General features: G+C 35.3%; 2 protein-coding genes across 2 annotated transcripts; both read left to right on the top strand.

The window, feature by feature from the left end:
* The first annotated feature begins 1977 nt into the window (after positions 1-1977).
* On the top strand, positions 1978-10337 carry LOC132312119 (transcription factor MYB1-like). Its single transcript, XM_059810376.1, has 2 exons — positions 1978-2410; positions 8874-10337. Exons 1-2 carry the CDS (start codon positions 2083-2085, stop codon positions 9788-9790), a joined length of 1245 nt encoding a protein of 414 aa, XP_059666359.1. The 5' UTR covers positions 1978-2082; the 3' UTR covers positions 9791-10337.
* A 2270-nt stretch (positions 10338-12607) lies between these two features.
* LOC132312118 (uncharacterized) lies at positions 12608-19046 on the top strand. Its single transcript, XM_059810374.1, has 2 exons — positions 12608-13402; positions 18498-19046. Exons 1-2 carry the CDS (start codon positions 12939-12941, stop codon positions 18730-18732), a joined length of 699 nt encoding a protein of 232 aa, XP_059666357.1. The 5' UTR covers positions 12608-12938; the 3' UTR covers positions 18733-19046.
* The last annotated feature ends 471 nt before the right edge of the window (positions 19047-19517 follow it).

Here is a 19517-nt window from a genome sequence, read left to right as displayed (position 1 = left end):
CGCGACTTAAAAGCTACCTTCTCCTGTCGGAAAATGATAGAAATTTCGATCTACTCTTCAAACAATTCTCTGAGAGAAATATAAGGAAGGTGAAAAAGAGGGTCACAAAATAGTGTGTGTATGTGTGTGTGTATATATATATAAGTGAAAAAGAGGGTCATAAAATAGTGTATGTATGTATGTATGTATATATATAAGTAAAGCATAAGACTAAATTTATTTTGCTTAGTGCTTGAACTCTCCACCTCTCTAAAGCCACATGGCTAAGGGGCTATTGGTGTATAAAATTGTTCGATTATACTAAATTCTAAACCCTCATGAAAAAGAATAATGGTACAGAGTTTGAAAGTCGGACACATTAAACTAAATTTTTATGTGAGTAAGAGATAACATCATTATATATAATAACGTCATTTACTCACATAAAACAGTTCGATACATCCAATATTCCTATTGCTTATCAAAAAGGAAAAAGAAAAAAAAATTGAGTATTGGGCTGTTCATGGAGAATCTAGATATTGAGCCCAAGATCAACTCTCGTATCTGATCCTTGGGCTCAGCCTAACAATTCCACTCGTTATACCCAAAGGAGGGCCTGCTAAAGAACTGAGTATTTTGATGGACTAATATTTAAGAGGGTCTTGGTAAATTTTACTTTTGACAAACTTTGGTTAAAGGATAGTAGCTGTCACAGGTCGTTTTGTCAAGTAGGTGACAAATAGAGAAGGCATATGACTATATATCTTAAGTCACGAACTTTAATTCCAAGTGATGCCAGTCTAATGGCAAGGACTCTCATCTCACGTTGTGGAAGTTTGGATTTTGAATTTTAGTAAGGGCCATTTCAAAGAATTTTTTCAATAATTGCCGGATACACATGGGACAGAAACTGCATGTGCGTAATAGTGAATTATGAGGTACTCTATATATTTAGTACTCCGTATATATTTTGATAACCGGGGTTTAGTACATCTACATGAGTTAACAAGGTACATGGATAGACTTGATTCCTAAAGGTTTTGAACACTTTAGCTAAGCTTTACTCTCTACAAATGTTTTTGAGTCATCTTATCTGACTTACATTCATTACTCTTCATTATCATTAGCAATATTCTTGTCTTAATATCATATAAATGACTACATAAATTATATTTTTTATTTTTATTATTACGAATAATATTTTTTATTATATCAAACTTTCTTACATTCGTAACCTTTTTTTTTTTTGCCATGGCAAAGAACACACATTATTTTGGTATCCCTAGCATGACTTCGAGTCTTATATGTTATACTTTAGAAGATAGAAAAGAAACAACCGAACATTGATAAATTATTGTATGATCCTGGGATTATTGGTCCCAACCAATCACATGATAACACATAAACCAAAAGTAAAATAAAATCGATGCAGAGCTGACACATTTACTTTGTCATCATGTAATTGCCCCGGAAATAATGGTCTGGAGTGGTCCTAAGATCATGTAATAATTTATCGTGAACTATATAACTTGAATAGAAGAAATTCTTAACAATACCCATTTCAAACAGGCTAGGCTTGTCTGGTCCTGGAGTTGTTCTAATTTGGATATTCCTGGTTGGCCCAAAGCAAAATTTAGATAGAGCAAAAGTTGGGCCCACGGGCTTATTCACCTCTCAAATTGATCAAAAAGTTGTATTCAAACTTTTGAACTTCAAGGCGGTATATTGGGCTTTCCAAATGGCATGACAGCTCAAGCTATAATTTACCCCCACCTATGCATATATTTACAACAAGAAAAGTACAATATAGCCCCTTGCAAATTCTATGGTGTTTTTCTAATTAATTGGACAAACACAGCCGACGCACGACGGCGTTTTGATTCCTTTGACCGTGGGTTAATTCAAGTGCAAGTAAAAGGACACGTTCGTCATTTCAAAGAAACCGCCTTACAAAACCGGAAATTGGTACCGAAACATCGGCCCAATAAATCAATTCCACTGTCCCTCAAGACGAGTTGCAGTTAGGCAGGTAGGTTCGGTTGCAAATGTAGAGAGAGAGAAAGTGAGAAAACGGAAAGACTAAAGAGAGAGAGAGAGACCAAGATGGAGGTAGAGGAGGAGCAAAGAGATTTAACAATCCCTGACACCGCCGCCGTTAACGGCGGTTCCGTCGTCGCTGACGGCGTCGATGTGGTGCTCGAAGACGCTGGCGATGGAGGAGGAGGAACCGGTGATGGCGGCAGTACTAGTAGCCGAGTCAAGGGACCTTGGTCGCCTGAAGAAGACGTGATACTGAGTCAACTCGTGAGCAAGTTCGGGGCGAGGAATTGGAGCCTGATCGCCCGAGGAATTCCTGGGCGGTCCGGCAAGTCCTGCCGCCTTAGGTGGTGTAATCAGCTCGACCCCTGCGTGAAGCGAAAGCCCTTTACTGGTAAAAAACCCCATTAACAATTCAATCTCAGTGTCTCTCTTTTATGTATAGATTCCGTATATGCGCTCTATTGATTGGTCTCTGCTACTTTTTCAGTTGTGCTTTTTGAATTTGAATCTGAGGGCTTTGTGGGTTTTGGTTTTTGAAAGGTTTTTGCAGTTTTTATTGTTTTGGTTGAAAATTCTTGTTTATCTGTGTGTGTTAGTACTGGGATTAGCCGGATTATTCAGATTTTTTTTTTTTTGTTAATGTTTTCGTTCGTCTTTGCGCTTTAGTAGAAGAATCACTCGAGTTTTAGGTTGCCTTAACTGTTTGTCCTTCCATTTTCCTTGTCGCTCTTAAGTCTTAACCCCCCTCCCTTTCCCCCCCATCCCCTCCCCCAACCAGTCTCTTTAACTCTGTCTCTGTGTTTGTGTGTGCAAGGACACTTGTATGAGTGTGGATCGTTTTGGGTGTTTGGTTCCAGTGTAATTCTATATGGATGTGTTTTTTGTTCAGTTGAATTTGAATTCTCCTGAGGCACTTTCTATAGCACTTTAAGTAGAAATTTATGACAAAGTTACTTATCCTTATTGAGTTTTGTAGGATTTTGTTTTGTTTTTTGTTTTTATATAATTTTTAAGAACAAATATCATTTGCTGCTTCTGAGATGGCTTCTATTGTCTGCAATGGCTCCGTTCCGTCCTATGGATTTCTCTCTCAAAGCACTGTTTAAAATGCTGATAAATTGATCTAATGGGTCCATTCAAGATAAATTTCCACTTGAAATATTGATAGAGTGATTAGAATTAATGGGACATCCAAATTGCCGCTTGCAAAGGACACTAGAGAGGATGATGCTGGTATAATTAGCACATTTAGATGCCAATTGTGATGATCTATTTTACTAGTTTTGGGTCTTATGAAAACGTGAATCTATTTCATGAAATGCTGCTGATATATTGTCTTTATTTTTTTTCTTTTTATTTTTCTGTTGATGTGTGTGTGTGGAGTTGTTACATATATGAGTATTTTTAACAGAGATATGATGGTGTCTCTGTGTTTTTCTTGCCTATTTATGTCATACCAGTGAGAGGTTGGCTGCTTGCAATTGGTTTGATTAGTTAAGGAGAAAATGTGTGAGAGCATGTGGACCAAAACCTTGAGAACAGAGATAGAAGTGTTTAGTGTTGCTTATTTATCACTTATTGGGTTGTTACTCAGTTGAGTATTTAGGAGTTTGTCATATAGGAGTACTTCCTATTATGTGATTATGGATTCAAGTTCTAAGTACTCGAGTATATTGTTGTTTTAGGAAGTTGGGGTTTTTAATTTCTACATTTATGCTTGTTATTGGTGTCAAATTTGAAAAAAGGTTCATTATGTTGAAAGATGTAATGTTAATGATTACTAACTGTAGTGTTATAAATTCTTTCCTTGTTGTGATTGTTGGTATTCATGAGGTCATTCTAATTGATTGTAAAGCTCTTGTTATGATATATACCTTGCACTGATGTAAACTGGATAGTTGATGAAACTTGCTCAATCACTGACCACCTATCTTAATAATTTATAATATTGTTTAAGGAACAAATCAGAGCAGATGCACCGTGTTTTATTCTTGACCACCCTTATGGTTACTCGAGTTTCATCTTCTAGTAGTATTATTTGTTGTTTTGGTGCCTTGAAATGGTTAAGGTAAATTGCACATTCAGTCTTCTTGCAGTTGCACTCAAGCATACCTGGGTTGTTGGAATTCTGCTACACAATACTAGTCAACCGTAAGTTATATGATGGTTATTACCAATGGGCCTTTAGCCCAATGGTATAACCTCCCTACCCTCAAAGTGGATGGGGAGGGGTTTGGGCCCTGGCGTCTGCAAAGTGTGTGTGAGTACGTACCCGATTAAAAACAAAAAAAGGTATATGCTAGATATTGATTCAGGAATAATAATATACAGCAAATTATCACCAGAACGGTGGATAATCCAACGGTTACATTTTCTCTTTGGCATATAGTTTAGCTGTAGCCCTCAGTTGAATAGACATGTTGCTGTCACTTTATTTATTTTTTGAATTATTAGACAGGAAAACTACAATTGTTGTGAAGTCTCTGGGCATATTCCATTGTTTCTATTGGTTTATACTCCGCTTGAGATTATAGGCTTTCCCATTCAAAAACCTTACTGACACACGGAATATCTAATGGTAGTATATAGGTTCTTTTTTCCCACTGTAATTATATTTTATCCCGTCTAATTTTAGACACCATGAAGTTCTGGAACGACAAATAAATATGATGATATAATATGACTTTGAAGGCCAAATTTTGGTGTTGCAATACCTGAATATTTCATTACTTGCCAAGCCATGACTGTACATAAGTAACAGTTAATGAATTCATGAATTTTGCATTAAGGGGCCACCAAAAGTGAATTTAGAATTTTCTGGTTTATATGCATGATTCTATCTATCCTACATGCGCCTAGCTAACTGTGTTGAGGTTGCTCAATCTTATTTGTTCTATTATGTCTTTAGCTTGTCAAACCTTTATGAACCACCAACGGGCCAGTGGCCTAGTGGTACCAGGCCCCTACTTCCCAAAGGGAGGTCAGGGGTTCGACCCTCAGTGGAGGCATGGGTGTGTGAGTACTAACTAAGAAAAAAAAAAACCTTTATGAACCCTTGGAAGCCATTGAAAGAAAGCACTTGGAAACCAGCGGGAGAGAACTCGGGGGGAGGAGAATATGCAAAATTATAAATAAATAAATTGTTATTAGTTTGAATGCAACAAGACCTTTGGTATTCTGTTATTCACCACAGCAAGTATCAACAGGTAATATTCTAAGCGGAATGGTTTAGGAAGTTAGTAAAAGGTTTAATTCATTGAAAACTACAAGTTCGTTGTGATGCTCACCTAATTTCTTGGTCCTTATTAAAGAGCCAAATGAGCGTAGAAGTATTTGATAGTCTATTGTGGATTTGGGGTCTGTAATAGGATAATTGTGAGTTGAGAAGTAAACATATGGCTGCTGATCATTTAGAACCTTTTGTAATTTGTATTGTCTGAGCCAGTTAAGGACTTCTCTTGGAACTTAAGGTATCTTTATAAACAAGAAAATGTTTAGTTTTCCTACTGTGTAAACAGATCAAATCTGTTGTTGTGTTGACCATATTTGAGATAAAATCTGAATACAATACCATAGGAATTTCATGTTAGAATCTTCAGAGACATTATGTGAAGCACATGGTTTAGATAATAATATGCATTTATAGGGAATGAGTCACAACTAAAAATGGGTTAGCTACACTTTGTTGTAATTCAAACTCAACTTAACACAACCCTATTTGGAATCGGTTATATGATTTCTATTTCGCCATGATGCTGTAATTAAATCCATAATTTAATTAACACTACCATATTGTTCTTTACTATCTCAGCTCATGTTAATTTTTTAAATCTTCCCTTTCTATCATTGTCCTTAATGCGAACCGTGTTGTTCTTTTTAACTGGTGCAATTATTGTTCTTTTTTGCATGTGGTCAAATCATCTTAGTTGATTTCTTACATTTTTCCAATTTTTGATACTTCTATTTTTTTTACCTTAGCAAGAAACTCTCACACACCCACTTTGTCCCTACGAAGACTTGAATCCTTGACCTTCTACTTTGGAAGGTGAGAAAGTACCAATCAATAACAAAATATGAACTTAATTGGAATTTAAAGTTAAGTTACATGGACTTAGGTACATATATCAAGTGCAGTGCAGGTACGTAGACAAAATCTAAGGGTTACACTTTCCTAAATCCAAAATCTTAGGATGCATCGGCCCAGCTTGAAATGTGTCTTAAACTTGGATACGGTTAAGTAGACACGTCTTGAACACTAAATAAATGAAATACACTGCATAAAAAGTTTAACATATGACCTATCATTTTTTAAAAAATATACTCAATAATGATTGAAAGTAAATGGATATAATGAAAGAACAAGAGATTTCATCTATCTCAAAAGTAGGAAAGCCTTCTTTGTTATCAAATTTAAGCTTTTCTTCCTCTTCCATCATGTTTCCTATTTGTGTACGTGTGTCGGGCCCATGTCGCATACCCATACCAATGCTCATGTTGTGTCTTGTCGACACATGTATGTGAGGGAGAATAGGTTGAGTTCATGTAACATAGATTTTAAGTATCCCAATAGTCACATTGCACTGCCCACTATCAAAGCCCCAATCTCTTGAAGTATTATGTTGTTAGGAAATAAAGCTCAATCTAAACCTACACTCAAATATCGTAACATTGCACTTGGGAAGAATGGAGTGTAGAGTGTTCCTTTTGAAATCTCAAAAATGAGATTTTCTTCTTGGGAATATGTATGCTCGAATGGGCCATTTCCTTGAGAAGGAAAGGCTTCCTTTCCACCTTGTCAAGTATGGGGTTAATGAAAATTCGGAAGGTTTATCTTTATGAGATTGTGACTCGAACAAAATAATTTCTTCATTTCTAAAATTATAAACGAGGAAGAGAGAAGCAAATTTATTGATGGTGACACCCTTAATACTTTGGAGGGAAATTATTTCTTTTCATAACATGGTTTCTTAAGATGTATTTTTCAAAGAACGATTTTCAAGTGTTCCGGTTTGGGTGAAGTTCTTCAGTGTCACATAAGCATTGGATAGACAATGGCCTTAGTTATGTGGCTAGTGATTTTGGAAATCCATTGTACCTTTATGAGCCTACTTAACTACGTTAGACTTGCTCATGCTCACATTTGTATTGAAATGGAGGCTAATAGGGAGATCTTGAATTCTTTCAAACTTTACTTTGGAGAACCCTTTGAATTAAAGTTCTGGTGCCTTAGAAACCTCAAATTTGTGATGTCTGCAAGACCTTTGGCCACTCTACTTCCTCTTACATGTCTAGGCTTGAAATAATTATGTTGTAATTTGATTTATATTTATGGCGGAAATAAGAACAATAGAGGTCATTTCCATATGAATTTTGAGAAGGCCTATAATAGGGTTCTTTAGATTTATAATATGGTTGGTATTAAAAAAGAAATGAGTTGCAAATAGATATACTGACATGATATAGGGCATGTGTGATGGAGCTGTGACTATGATAAGAACAACTCCAGGATATAAAGTGAATTTCCATTACTATAGGCTTATATCAAGGTTCCTTTTGTTTTTGTTATGAATGAATTGATCATACTTATTTTGGATGAAATTTTTATAGTATATGCTTTTTGGTGATGATATTTTTTTATTAATAGAAGTTAAACAAGAACAAATCTAATTAAAGGTTTGGAGAAAAGCTCAAGAATCAAAAGTGGTCTTCTATTAGTGAAGAAACAAGAACAAATCTAACTGAAGGTTTGGAGAAAAGTTCAAGAATCTGAAGTGTTGAGATAAGTATGACTAGGAATGAATATGAAATATGTAACTTAAGCAAAGCTAGAAGTATAAGTGGGGATATAGTTATATACTAAAGATAGAGAGTTATGAGAGACCAAAAAGTAAGTAGTTCTATTACCTAATCTTGGTTATCTATAGAGATGAGAGAGATTAAACATGATGTTGCTATGAGATTTAAAGTATGATTGATCAAGAAGAGAATATTTCAATATTAACTTTTGTTAACTGAACGAGAAGAGACGCATTGGAGTGGTGGGGTGTAAAAGTATTCCTTCCAATACGCTTGAAACCCCGGCACTTGCCAGATAAGCTAGCTAATTAGCTTTGTTGATAGTTCCAGTTGCGGACTCTTTCAAAGAGTCTACATGTTTTCATTTTGTATGATGTGTGTTTATGTTCTTCAGTTACTGAATCTTAATGTGATATTTGTGTGTACATGACTTTATTTTTTAATTTTAATTTTAATTTTTTTGGTGGGTGGGGGAGGGCTGTTAGGTGGAGGCGTTTTAGAAGATCTGTTTTTCCTAGTGACTTGGATTGCTTTTTGATAGTCTAGGTTCTGCATTGTGTTTTCTTTCTTTTAGAAATTCATTTTTGCCTTCTACCCTGTCATTTATGTTGCCATACAAAGTTCAACAATCAAAGAGATAAAAAGTTATGCTTGGTTATATGTATTTTTTCTTCTTCCAATTTTTTTTTTTTTTTTTTTTTTTTTAAATAAAAAAATTGGCTATCCTTGTTGATATGATTGTATTGTAGATAACGTTGAACAATGGAAAGAATAAAATTACTTGCATATTTTCTTCTTTCATTGTTTGCTATCATTCTTGATAAGATTGTATTAATGTAAAAGTTGAATAATAGAAAGGCTAAAAGCTTGGTACCTAAATAATAGTAAGAGGATAAAACTTTGTACCTGCATATTATCTCATCTGCTCCTACTTGGAAATTTTTACTCTTAATTACTTGGTGAATGGATGTCCAATTAACCATATGTGTCATTTCATGATTAATCATGGATAAATTGTTCTTCATGATAAAGTCTTATAGAGGCTTAATTGATTGCAGAAGAAGAGGATCGTATTATAATAGCAGCCCATGCAACTCATGGGAACAAATGGGCATCAATTGCAAAGCTTCTGCCAGGTAGAACGGACAACGCAATTAAGAACCATTGGAATTCTACGTTAAGGCGCAGGTGCGTGGATTTCAGCAGGTTTAGACCGGCATCTGAGAAAATGTTGGAAGGCAGCCTAGACAGAACAAAGGCATCCTCAGAAGAAACCCTTTCATGTGGTGATATCAATTCATTCAAATCCTCAGAGGAAAAAGATGTGAGAATGATAGAAAATGGACCCAACTTGTGTGAGGAAAAAGCTCAAACAATTGAGAATCATTTTGTTGCTGGCAAAAACCTTCATACTCTTCCTCGTCCAGTAGCACGTGTTGGTGCATTCAATGTTTATAATCCTCCTGGTTCCCCAACAATTGGCTCTGAATTTTCAAGGACAATCCCAATGCAGGGACCGTTAATCCAATCCTCCGGACCAGACTTTGGGATATTTGTTGAAGGTGATTGTGGTGAGCCTTTGATTCCTTCAAGATGTGGCCATGGTTGCTGTGCAGCTCGAAGTGGGGTCCCTTCTCAAAGCTCATTGTTGGGCCCTGAGTTTGTTGAATACGAGGAACCTCCCCCATTCTCAAGTCATGAGTTGGCCTCCATAGCCACTGATTTGAACAATATTGCCTGGATCAGAAGTGGCCTTGAGAATGCTAGCACCAGAGAAGTGGACAATGCATCTGGTGAAAGACCGTCTCAAGGCATTGCAGAGAAAATGGATGTTGTCGAGCAGAGTATGATGAACAATCATTTTCGCTTTGAGGAGGGGCGGAACAGGTTGATGGGCATGATGTCAGATGTGATGCCAACCCAGATGTCAATGCGAACTCTTGCATTCCCAGCTGAGGTCGAAGGCTTAAGCTGAAACCCATGGCTGGTTTTCTATCTTTTGCATGGTATGGTGCGAAGCACAGTGTAAAATCCTATATATATAGATATAAACACGTCGCAGTAGCTGTCTGCTTGCTGACGGAAGGCTGAGAATTGCATTTTGTTGTGAGGCTCCCTCATTACTGGCGAGGCGATCATAGCATTTTGTTTCAAAAAGATACAAACCATGTTACTAAATATGTATCCAGACTTGGTCCAGAGATTCTACATCAGTTATTACACAGAGTGTTTTTGTCAGTATAGAACCTAAAAAGTTGGATGCGGCTGGTGACCATTGATATTTCAACTATTTAGTATTTCGAAAATATTAAGATCGGTTCAATTCTACATTATACACGAAGCCCCAAATCATGATTTTGCTATAAATTGAACTGATTGTAAGCTCTCTGTTATGATCTTCCAATGTTGGCCAAACTGGGTTGTTTTGATCCATTTATAAATTTTTGCACAGGACGAGTTGGTTATTCTGTAATGTCATTTTATGAGATACAATAGCGGCGGCGTTCGGATTCTCTGTTGTAGCGTCTTTTTGAGGTAATGGTGCAGAAAATTCAGACTCGGTGAACGAAACCCTAATGTTATAGTTTGTGTTGACAGGAGTGACATTGATTTTATAATGGATAGCGAGGAAATAAGAAAGGGATGGCACATAAAAAGTCTATGGAATAAATGTCGTCTTCAATTGGAGACTTTAATGGGTTGTCTAGAATCTACACACGATGCCACGCACAAACATTACCGCAGTAGGCTTGGACTTCGGTGCAATCTAGATTCTAGTATTGTGACATTTATTTTGGACGAATTAAGTTACTTATACTATGGACGAAAAGGACTTCACAACCCAAATGTAAAAAAGTTGGTATCATTTATATATATTTAGAATTTTTTTTAAAATTTAATGCGTGTAATCAACACTCTTTATCATTTTCTTTCTTAGTGACGAGTGACTCAATTTTATAAAATGATAATTTTATAAAATGTAATATAAGGATATTAATAACTTTTCATATTCAAAATTACTTTTCAACCGCCTATTTAAGAAAGATTAAAATAATAAATGTTGAACAAGTCTGTATAATTTAGTCTAATCATGATAGTAAATTATTTGATTATGGGGGTGTTAACAAATTGCATAACATCACTTTAATGGTTCACAATTTAAAAAAAAAAAAATTAATTAATTTTGTATTTTAAATTTCCAATGGCTCGTTTTAATTATTTTTTCCAGTTTTTGTGAAAACGAAAATTTTCAATTTTTTTTTTTTTTTTTTTTATCCATTTAACCCCGTTATTTTATTCACAGGACATCTAACCCAAAATGGTTAAAGTGAAACTAAGGGCACGACCTTGTTAATTGAGGCAAGTAGATATTTCGAGGGTAAGAGCAATTATTCTATGATTGCTTTAGTCGATCTTTCCATCATATATCCGATGATGTGAAATGAACCACCACAGTACTACAGTAGTCCCCACCATTTCCTATCTTTTTTCACGCAAACAACTGTTTAATACTGTGTAGTAGTTTCTCTGTCAACTGTCACTCTCTGTTCGGTCTCCATTTTTTCTACTTTGATTAGACTTAAAATGATACCCTTGTAAGGTTGGGAGTAAAATATGTCGTTGTAGTGACAAAAATACCCTCCCTTTAACGATGTTCTAATTCCATCAGACAAGGGTAATCATGAGACATAAACAAAAATCTAGGTTAAAGTTAACTAAACAGTCTATTACTATAAAAAAGCAAAAGCGAAAAAGACAAAGTAAAAAGCAAGCTTATAACACATATTTCTGTACATTATATTCGTGTTATCTGTTGAAAAAGGAAAAGTATTTAATAGTTATCTCAATCAAATCCTTCCACGTAAACCCTTTTAATTTCCACGCAACTGCGAAGACAACGCCTTGTCGATGCTTTAATTTAAACTATTTACACTATTGTTTTTAATGTCATAAATAAGATAATCAACTATTAATGAGTTTGAAAATACTTCATCATATATTTTAAAAATTAAAAAATAAAGTACATTTGTTGAAACTAAAACAATTTTGATCGAAGTGTTAGTGTATTTTTAAAGGATAATCATGTTATTTTATTAACAGAGGATATTGTAATGAGAATATCAAGTTTTATATATATATATATATATATATATATATATATTACAGAATGTGATAAAAAAAAATAAAAAAAAAAAAAAAAAAAAAAAAAAAAAACCACTCTAGCACCGCACTTATTGAATCTAAATATCAATTTGAAAAGAAAAAAAAATCTAAATATTAAATAAAGTAGAGTGATAAAGACTTCCTTTGATATGCTAATACCATTCTGATTGTATCAATTTTTGAAAAATTATATTCATACTCCAATTTTTTTTTTTTTTTTTTATCTCCACTAGCACTTTGATTTTTTTTAATATATATAATTAAAATACTAACAAAATGATTTCTGAAGAACGAAGTGCAATTATACTTTTAATAGTTATGAAATAAAAATAACAACAAACTAAGTGCATGAAGTTTATATGTACATATGCACTCTTTTGTTGAATTTTTTTTAATTAATGATGTAAATGTTTCTTATAGTTGACTCATGAATTGATTAATAATAATAATATCCTTTTACATAAAACAAAATAATAATAAAGTGCGTAAACGATAGAGTGCATCAATTATCTCCCCTTAGAACATCGGGCAAATATTTTTTTAAAAAATAATTGATACGGAGTAATAAAATATAAATAATTGTGTTTTGGAAGGGGCGACCATATTAATAAAATCTACTTTTGCAGAGTGTTTGGATTTTTCTCTCACCCACTTCGGTCTTCACATGTAAAAGTAAATCCAAGTGTATTTTCTCTCAGATCTTTTATTCGAGACTTTCTCTCTCTCCCAAATCACCGTCGATGGACTGACAAGACAGGAGAGAGGGAGAGTACCTACTCCAACACACAGTCACACACACACACTATACCTAGTTACAGTCTTTCAGACAGAGACACAGATTACACCATACTAATTTCAGATTGGAGCGCCCTCAGAGGAGAGCTTCAACTTTTGGTGCCCATTCATGGTCACTGCGTCTCATCTTTCCTACATGAAGTTTCTCTCTCTGGGTCTCCAATATGTCCACCACAAACCAACCCCAATCCCAATACCAATCCCAAACCCATGTTGAATTCCAAGACGACGACGGTGGTGGTGGTGGTCGCCGCCATTCCACCGCCCTGAGCCCCGGCGAAGGAAGTCAGCGCAGCTCCACCTCCTCCGACGCCGACGACGACCGGTCCTGGCACTCCACGCTCGGTTCCACAAGCGTCTCTGGTACTGAGATTGTTGGGGTTTCTGATAAGAGGAGGGAATCCTCCGTGTCCGAGTGTTCGGTGGAGGTGGATCTGGAAGCTGGTGTGCCGGAGATTAAGGTACATTTGGCCAAAATCGAGAGAGATTGCAGGATATGTCATCTGAGCTTGGATGCATCGAATCCAGAATCTGGGATTCCTATTGAATTGGGTTGTTCATGTAAGGATGATTTGGCTGCTTCCCATAGACACTGTGCTGAGGCTTGGTTCAAGATCAAGGGCAACAAGTAAGTACCCAAAATATATTAAAATTTTGTTCTATTAACTGTTCTGAAGATACCCATATGTTCTGTGTGTGTATGTGTTTATATATGTATATGTGTTTGTGTATATATATAAGTAACCCATATGTTGTGTGTTTGATCTTAGCATTCTGTAAGTCGAGGTGTTTTTAGGATGTGATTAGAGTGAAATATTTATATTTTTTGTTGTATATGTTTTGGAAGTATTGGTTGTGATCTATATGGGGTTTCATGCTCAAATTTAAGGTAATGATCATATTTGTCAATAATATTTATTTATTTATTTTTTTTTTTTCTGTATTTTAGTGCACAATACTTCTTGTTTAATTGGGATTGAAGGTTTAGTCAATTATTGGGTGAATACTGGGAAAAAGGGCTGTATGCAATGTAAGACACATAAAGAAAAAAAACATTAACTTTAGCGGAAAGCAAAAGTATATAAATACAGTAAAAGCAGATAATATTAAATGAAGGGTATCAAGAAAATAAAGCAAAAGATGAAAGCACCAGGTAGTCATGTTTGTTTAGCCAACTATGCAGATGATTTTTCTTGTTCCTTGTACTGTTGGAATTTGATTGCTTCACTCTTGTTACCAGTTTCCCTTTTTTTATTTGCAATGTGGGTTTGGACTTTGATTGATGTAGTCCATTTTTAGGCTAAAATATTTGGCACTTGCCAATATTTCTCATAAGGAATATTGACTTAGTCTATAAGTGTAATTGAGTGGTCAAATTCTATATCTATATGTTGTCTCAGAATATGGTCTCAAAAAATCGATCTTTGAGACAGATATGTTCGTTGGTTTGGCCACCAATTGCAATAAAGTCTGTATAAATTTTTTTATTTAAATTGACTGATTCTATTGTTAGGCATTCCACTTGAAGAATGCTTTTTTTTTTTTTTTTTTGTAGCCGGTATAACATTGGACAACACGCACATATATAGCATTTCCAATTATTACTTATTCTTATCGTCTTTGGGGAATTGATATGCTCTGCTAATACCTTGTCATTGTGACAAGTGCAATTTTGTTTTATCTGAAAATGAAAGTGACCATTCGTTCTTCTTTCTTCAGATTCTTACGAGTCTCTCAAATGGTAGGCATGATGTATGATAGCAGTAGGAATCTTATTATAGGTAGCTTACAATTGGTTTTATTGTTTTTTTGGTTAAGGAAAACTGGTAGGTTGAGTTTTTAGAGGTAGAAGAAAGATTATAGTGATTGTGACTCCAAAGAGATTAGTATTTGGCCTCAATTTTAGAATGTTATGGTTGCACAAATTTTTTGAGTTCGGTTGTTTGGAATAATATTGGACAGCAGGTACTTTGAGGGTTTTTGGTGTTCAAAAAAAAAAAAAACGGTCAAAGGCAAGGAAAGGTTTGTGTTGATTAGGGTTTGGTATGGTAGGATTTCAGGATAAAATTGGGCAGTTATGGATCAGGGGAGATAACCAGTGTACGGTAATTTGAGAGACAAAAAAAAAAAAAAAAGGAAAGAAATATTGGAATGTTGGTTCACCCCTTCATTTCTCAAAAACTCAACTTTACCAAGTCAGATGATTATATATAGAGGTATAAGGTGCTATGCTTCTCCTAAATGTACTCTGATTATTATTTTTAAATGGAAAACTATGAAACTTCATCTATTAAGCTGTATTCTAGACCTACTAAATACCACTTACAAAGACCCAATAAACTAAAAATAAGACCTTGAAATGACTATTGTATCTCATTTATGAAACTTAATGAAAATACGAGCACATTTGTGTAGCAGCATACTAACTCGAAATAAATTTAATAAAGACTATTCGTCGTCATGTACATCTTCCTTTGAATGAAAAAGGTTGCTTGATTATAATGAACCTCACATTTTATTTTAGTCTTCTAAACTTTGTCATGTTTGTTCTGCCCCCCAGTTGGTATTCTTATTAATACATGCACATGAGACACCAAATATCATGCTTGGTTAGGTTAACTCATTATAACCCATCTTACACCCCCTTTAAATAATTTATTTAAAAATTCTTCTTGCTTTTTGAGATGACTTGCTTGTTCATTTGTTGAATTTTTATCTAATGCACTACAAATTCTTCAATACTTTATCTCTATTATAGAGTCAAATTATGGTAAAATCCCTACTTTCTTCTTGGTAAAGAAAAAAAATATATATAGTCCATAAGTAACAAAATATGTGAGATAACAAAATAAAAATATACAGAAGATGGAGTGAGATAATGAGAGGGATGAGGAGGGAGAAGAAGGCGTGTCTAAGAGGAGGAAAAATACTTCTCTAATGAGAAGACATAAGGATAAAAATAATAATAATAAATAAACATAAATTAAGAGTTTAATAAAAGGGGTAAGAAATTAGATAGAAAAAAAAACTAGCACTAAATTGAAAGGTTTTATTACATCCCTATACCAATTATCCTTTAAATAGGAATTAAATTGTAGGGGCCTCAATTAATACATGGTATTGGTTAGACCTAGGAATATAAGATATAATAAATAAAAAAATAATTACATCTGTAATGAAGATCGTGAGGAATAAGGATAAAATAAATAAATAAATAAAAATTATAAGTTTAATACTACCTTCGTCTCATATTAGATGTCCACTTCAGGAACTTTGAGGACGGAAGTAGTATATAAAAGGAATATGACTAAAAATGACCTCAAATGACTCAATGTCAAAAGGTGGTAGTGAGTCAAAATTTTCGAAGTGGACATCTAATATGGGACAGAGGGAGTAGAAAAGAAGAAAAGTGGAGAAAATTTAGGAGTAGACGGAAAGTGAGTTTAGTTACTTTCCAATACTACTTATCCAATGAAAAGAGACTCACATTAATGCATGCCATTAATTGTGGCCTAAATACTAGATTACTAGGGAATAAAAGTTATTTTTGGAGGTCTAATAAATGCATTCCATTGGCTAGGGGCCTTAGGGGACCGCCTAAATCGCCTAAGGCTCCCACCCCTAAGCAGTCTCCACTATCACAACATGCTTCCCCTAATGGAGGATCAACTGCAAACAATGGACAGACAGTTGATCCATCCTTGCTTGTACGAAACTCTCGTGCCACACATGAGTTTCCGGGTACCTTTCGGGACACGTTTGAGTCCAGCTCCGCTCAGCAAATCAATTTTAGCGTTCATTCTTTGACTAGCTGTTGGGGTCTGTTTGCTTCCAAAACAGAAGAAATTAGAGCTCCATTTGTACTAGTGCGCCGTACACCATCTGAAGTTATTCCTCAAACCACTGGAGTTGGCGTATCGGATCCTTCGACTAGGTGTTGGGGTTGAGTTCCCTCCAGATCTCTAGTTACCAGGAAACAAGACAGACGTGCTGCAACCATACCAGGGAGCCATCCACCATCTGATGCTAATAATCATCAAAGCAGTGGAGGAACACGAGGTAGCTGTAGGGGTTGGCTTGCTTCCAGATCCACACTAACCGGCAGACCATTGAGCCGTCCACCATCTCAGAAAAACAGTGGAAGAACCCCAAGTACTGGATCTGGTCGACCGACTAGCTGTTGGGGTTGGTTTACTTCTAAATCAGCACCCGCCACTGAACAAATCAGACCAAATCCAACCATTCCCGTGAACCCACCACCATCTGAAGGTAATACTCAGCAAACCAATGGAGCAAACTTGGGTACCCGATTTGATCCTCTTACTAGCTGTTTGGCCAAATTTAAGGCCGAGCTAACTTATCTTAAAACAAAATAAGGTTTTACTACGTTGATTGGAGATGGTTTTGCATCAGGATTATTAGTTGGTATTTACTATATCACTCGTTCATCTAAGCTTTATAAACATTTTTTCTTTCATCGTATAGATGTCTTGTGGGGAAAGATAGTTTGTCTCTTCCTTCATGTCGTTGTTCTGCTAGTCCTTCGCCTTTTTCGACCAATTAGGATTCGTACTGGATGGCGTTTCAAAGTAGGATGTGAAATTTTTGACACTTGTTGCTGCTGGTCTTCTAGTTTTTGAATTTACCAGAGCTAGATTATCTGCTTGCACCATTTCTTTTCCGCCATCTTTATGATGTTGTTCTTCTGAATATCATTCTGTCATCGTATTCACGTCAAATTTAGGTGTCATACCCTCTGGTAAACCCTTATTAGTTAATGCTTTCTTGTCAGACACAATAGCCTAGATCAAGGTCACCACAAAATGCTGATAACGCAATGATTTGCATTTTGAAATGCACAATACAAAACATGATTCACTTCTGGAATACAGAATTCGGTAATAACAATTTTTTGTTCTTATTTCTTCACTTAATTGACTTTTTAATAAGACGACACATTATAAAATTGATGCAATTTTAAAATAATGGATTTGGGGATGAATAGAATGCGAAGGCCATAGTGAAAAGAAAATCACCCTCACATTTGGAGCTATCATATTCCTATGGCATTCTACTATGAGTTCTATCATCCTACTCACACCGTATCTCACTTGTATATTGTGTATGATGTTATAGTCGGTTTTGGTTATCAAAACAGTATATGTTACGGGTATAATTGTTCTAAAATTCTCATTTCTTAAAATGCTCATTTTGGAAATTTAGAGCTGGATATGCTAAAATTTATTCCAGGACGGTAAGTTATCAATTTCGTTTGTAGTCAAGAAGCAATATGTTTTCATATATACCATCATACCTGTCACATCAAAGTGCAAGTGTTTGTGTGTGATTCATATCCTTGTGCATGTGTTTTTGTGTAGAATTTTTTTTGTCCATCATCTTTTTTACATAAAGCAAATTGGAGAAGGACCCATGTAGCTGGCACCCAGTAGACAAGATTATCAATTTTAGTAAACCTTGCCAATCATAGTTTTGAATACACAAAATATGGGAGGATTTAAATTTGCCATGAATCTCCATTTTCGTTTCCATTTCTATTGGCAATTACTTTTCAAATCAGGCAATAGTTGAGAAACAGTCAATGTCAGATATTTACCTGCCGGAGTTTTTAGATAAGTACTTCACATTCGCCTTCACAAAAGATTTTTCTGCATTCTGTTGGCCTCTATTTATGATTATCTTCCCTGCTATCTTGTAAATTGCAGGACCTGTGAGATATGTGGATCCACTGCACGCAATGTTGCTGGTGCAAATGAAACTGAGTTGATGGACCAGTGGAATGAGGCCAATGATACTGGAGCTGCACCTGCAGCTGCACCAGTGCCCCCAGCAGAGACTCGAAACTTCTGGCAGGGCCATCGGTTTCTTAATTTCCTGCTTGCTTGTATGGTATTCGCCTTTGTCATCTCTTGGCTCTTTCACTTCAACGTACCCTCATGAAGCCCTTATCACAAGGGGACCCTGCCACTGAAATGAAGCAGATAAGCCTCAGATCTCCTGGTATTTATTCAGGTACTCTTTTTGGCATTGCTGCTTCCCATTCTTGGTTGAAGAAAATGAAATCTGTACCTGTGTGTTGTTTATATTGGTATCATTATCAGCGTTTAGTGGGCTTGTAGTTCTTGTTATCATTTTTTTTTTTTTCTTTAATTTTGTTTTTTTCTTTTGCGCTGTTTGATATGTTATTATGTACTGTTGTAACTTTCTATTCCACTGCGGCTGTTGTATCAAATGATTCTGATCTATTTCTCATCCTTTTTAGAAGTTGTATTGGATTGATAATTTGGCAACTTAAACAAGTGCCCTTAAAAACAACCTAAACTACTGTAAATTCTATAGAATTTAAAAAAGAGGAGCCGAAGTTACTTTTATGATTGAAAATGTTTATATTTGCCTATGGTTTTATTATTGTACAATTAGGTGACTTCTGTGTAGTTGAAATTAGGGCTTATGTTTGATTTATTAAGGATCCTATCATCCTTGTCTGGGTTGGCATATATGATAGGAATGATCTTAGGCTGCCATAGGATGATGATGATGATGATGATGATGATGATGAAGGGAAAGTCTCAAAAAAATTTCTCTTTTGTGCCAACATGAACTCCCTATTATTAATAAGTATTCTCTCTCTTATTTTGGTGCCCAATGCAAGTTTGAATTCGGTTTTTACACAAGCAGATCAAAGTCCATGAATTTAGTCGGAAAGGAAAACAAATATTTGGCTA

The sequence above is a fragment of the Cornus florida genome, unplaced genomic scaffold (genome assembly GCF_030987335.1).
Source record: "Cornus florida cultivar Cherokee Brave unplaced genomic scaffold, ASM3098733v1 CherokeeBrave_3.0.0_Hap2_Chr06, whole genome shotgun sequence".
NCBI lineage: Eukaryota > Viridiplantae > Streptophyta > Magnoliopsida > Cornales > Cornaceae > Cornus > Cornus florida.
The sequence above is the reverse complement of the archived record's forward strand: the minus strand, read 5'-3'. Positions and strand labels throughout refer to the sequence as shown.

Coding starts and splice junctions, on each gene's coding strand:
- LOC132312119 (XM_059810376.1), top strand. CDS start 2,083: ATGGAGGTAGAGGAGGAGCAAAGAGATTTAACAATCCCTGACACCGCC. Junction 2,411..8,873: donor GAAGCGAAAGCCCTTTACTG/GTAAAAAACCCC, acceptor AATTGATTGCAG/AAGAAGAGGATCGTATTATA.
- LOC132312118 (XM_059810374.1), top strand. CDS start 12,939: ATGTCCACCACAAACCAACCCCAATCCCAATACCAATCCCAAACCCAT. Junction 13,403..18,497: donor TTCAAGATCAAGGGCAACAA/GTAAGTACCCAA, acceptor TGTAAATTGCAG/GACCTGTGAGATATGTGGAT.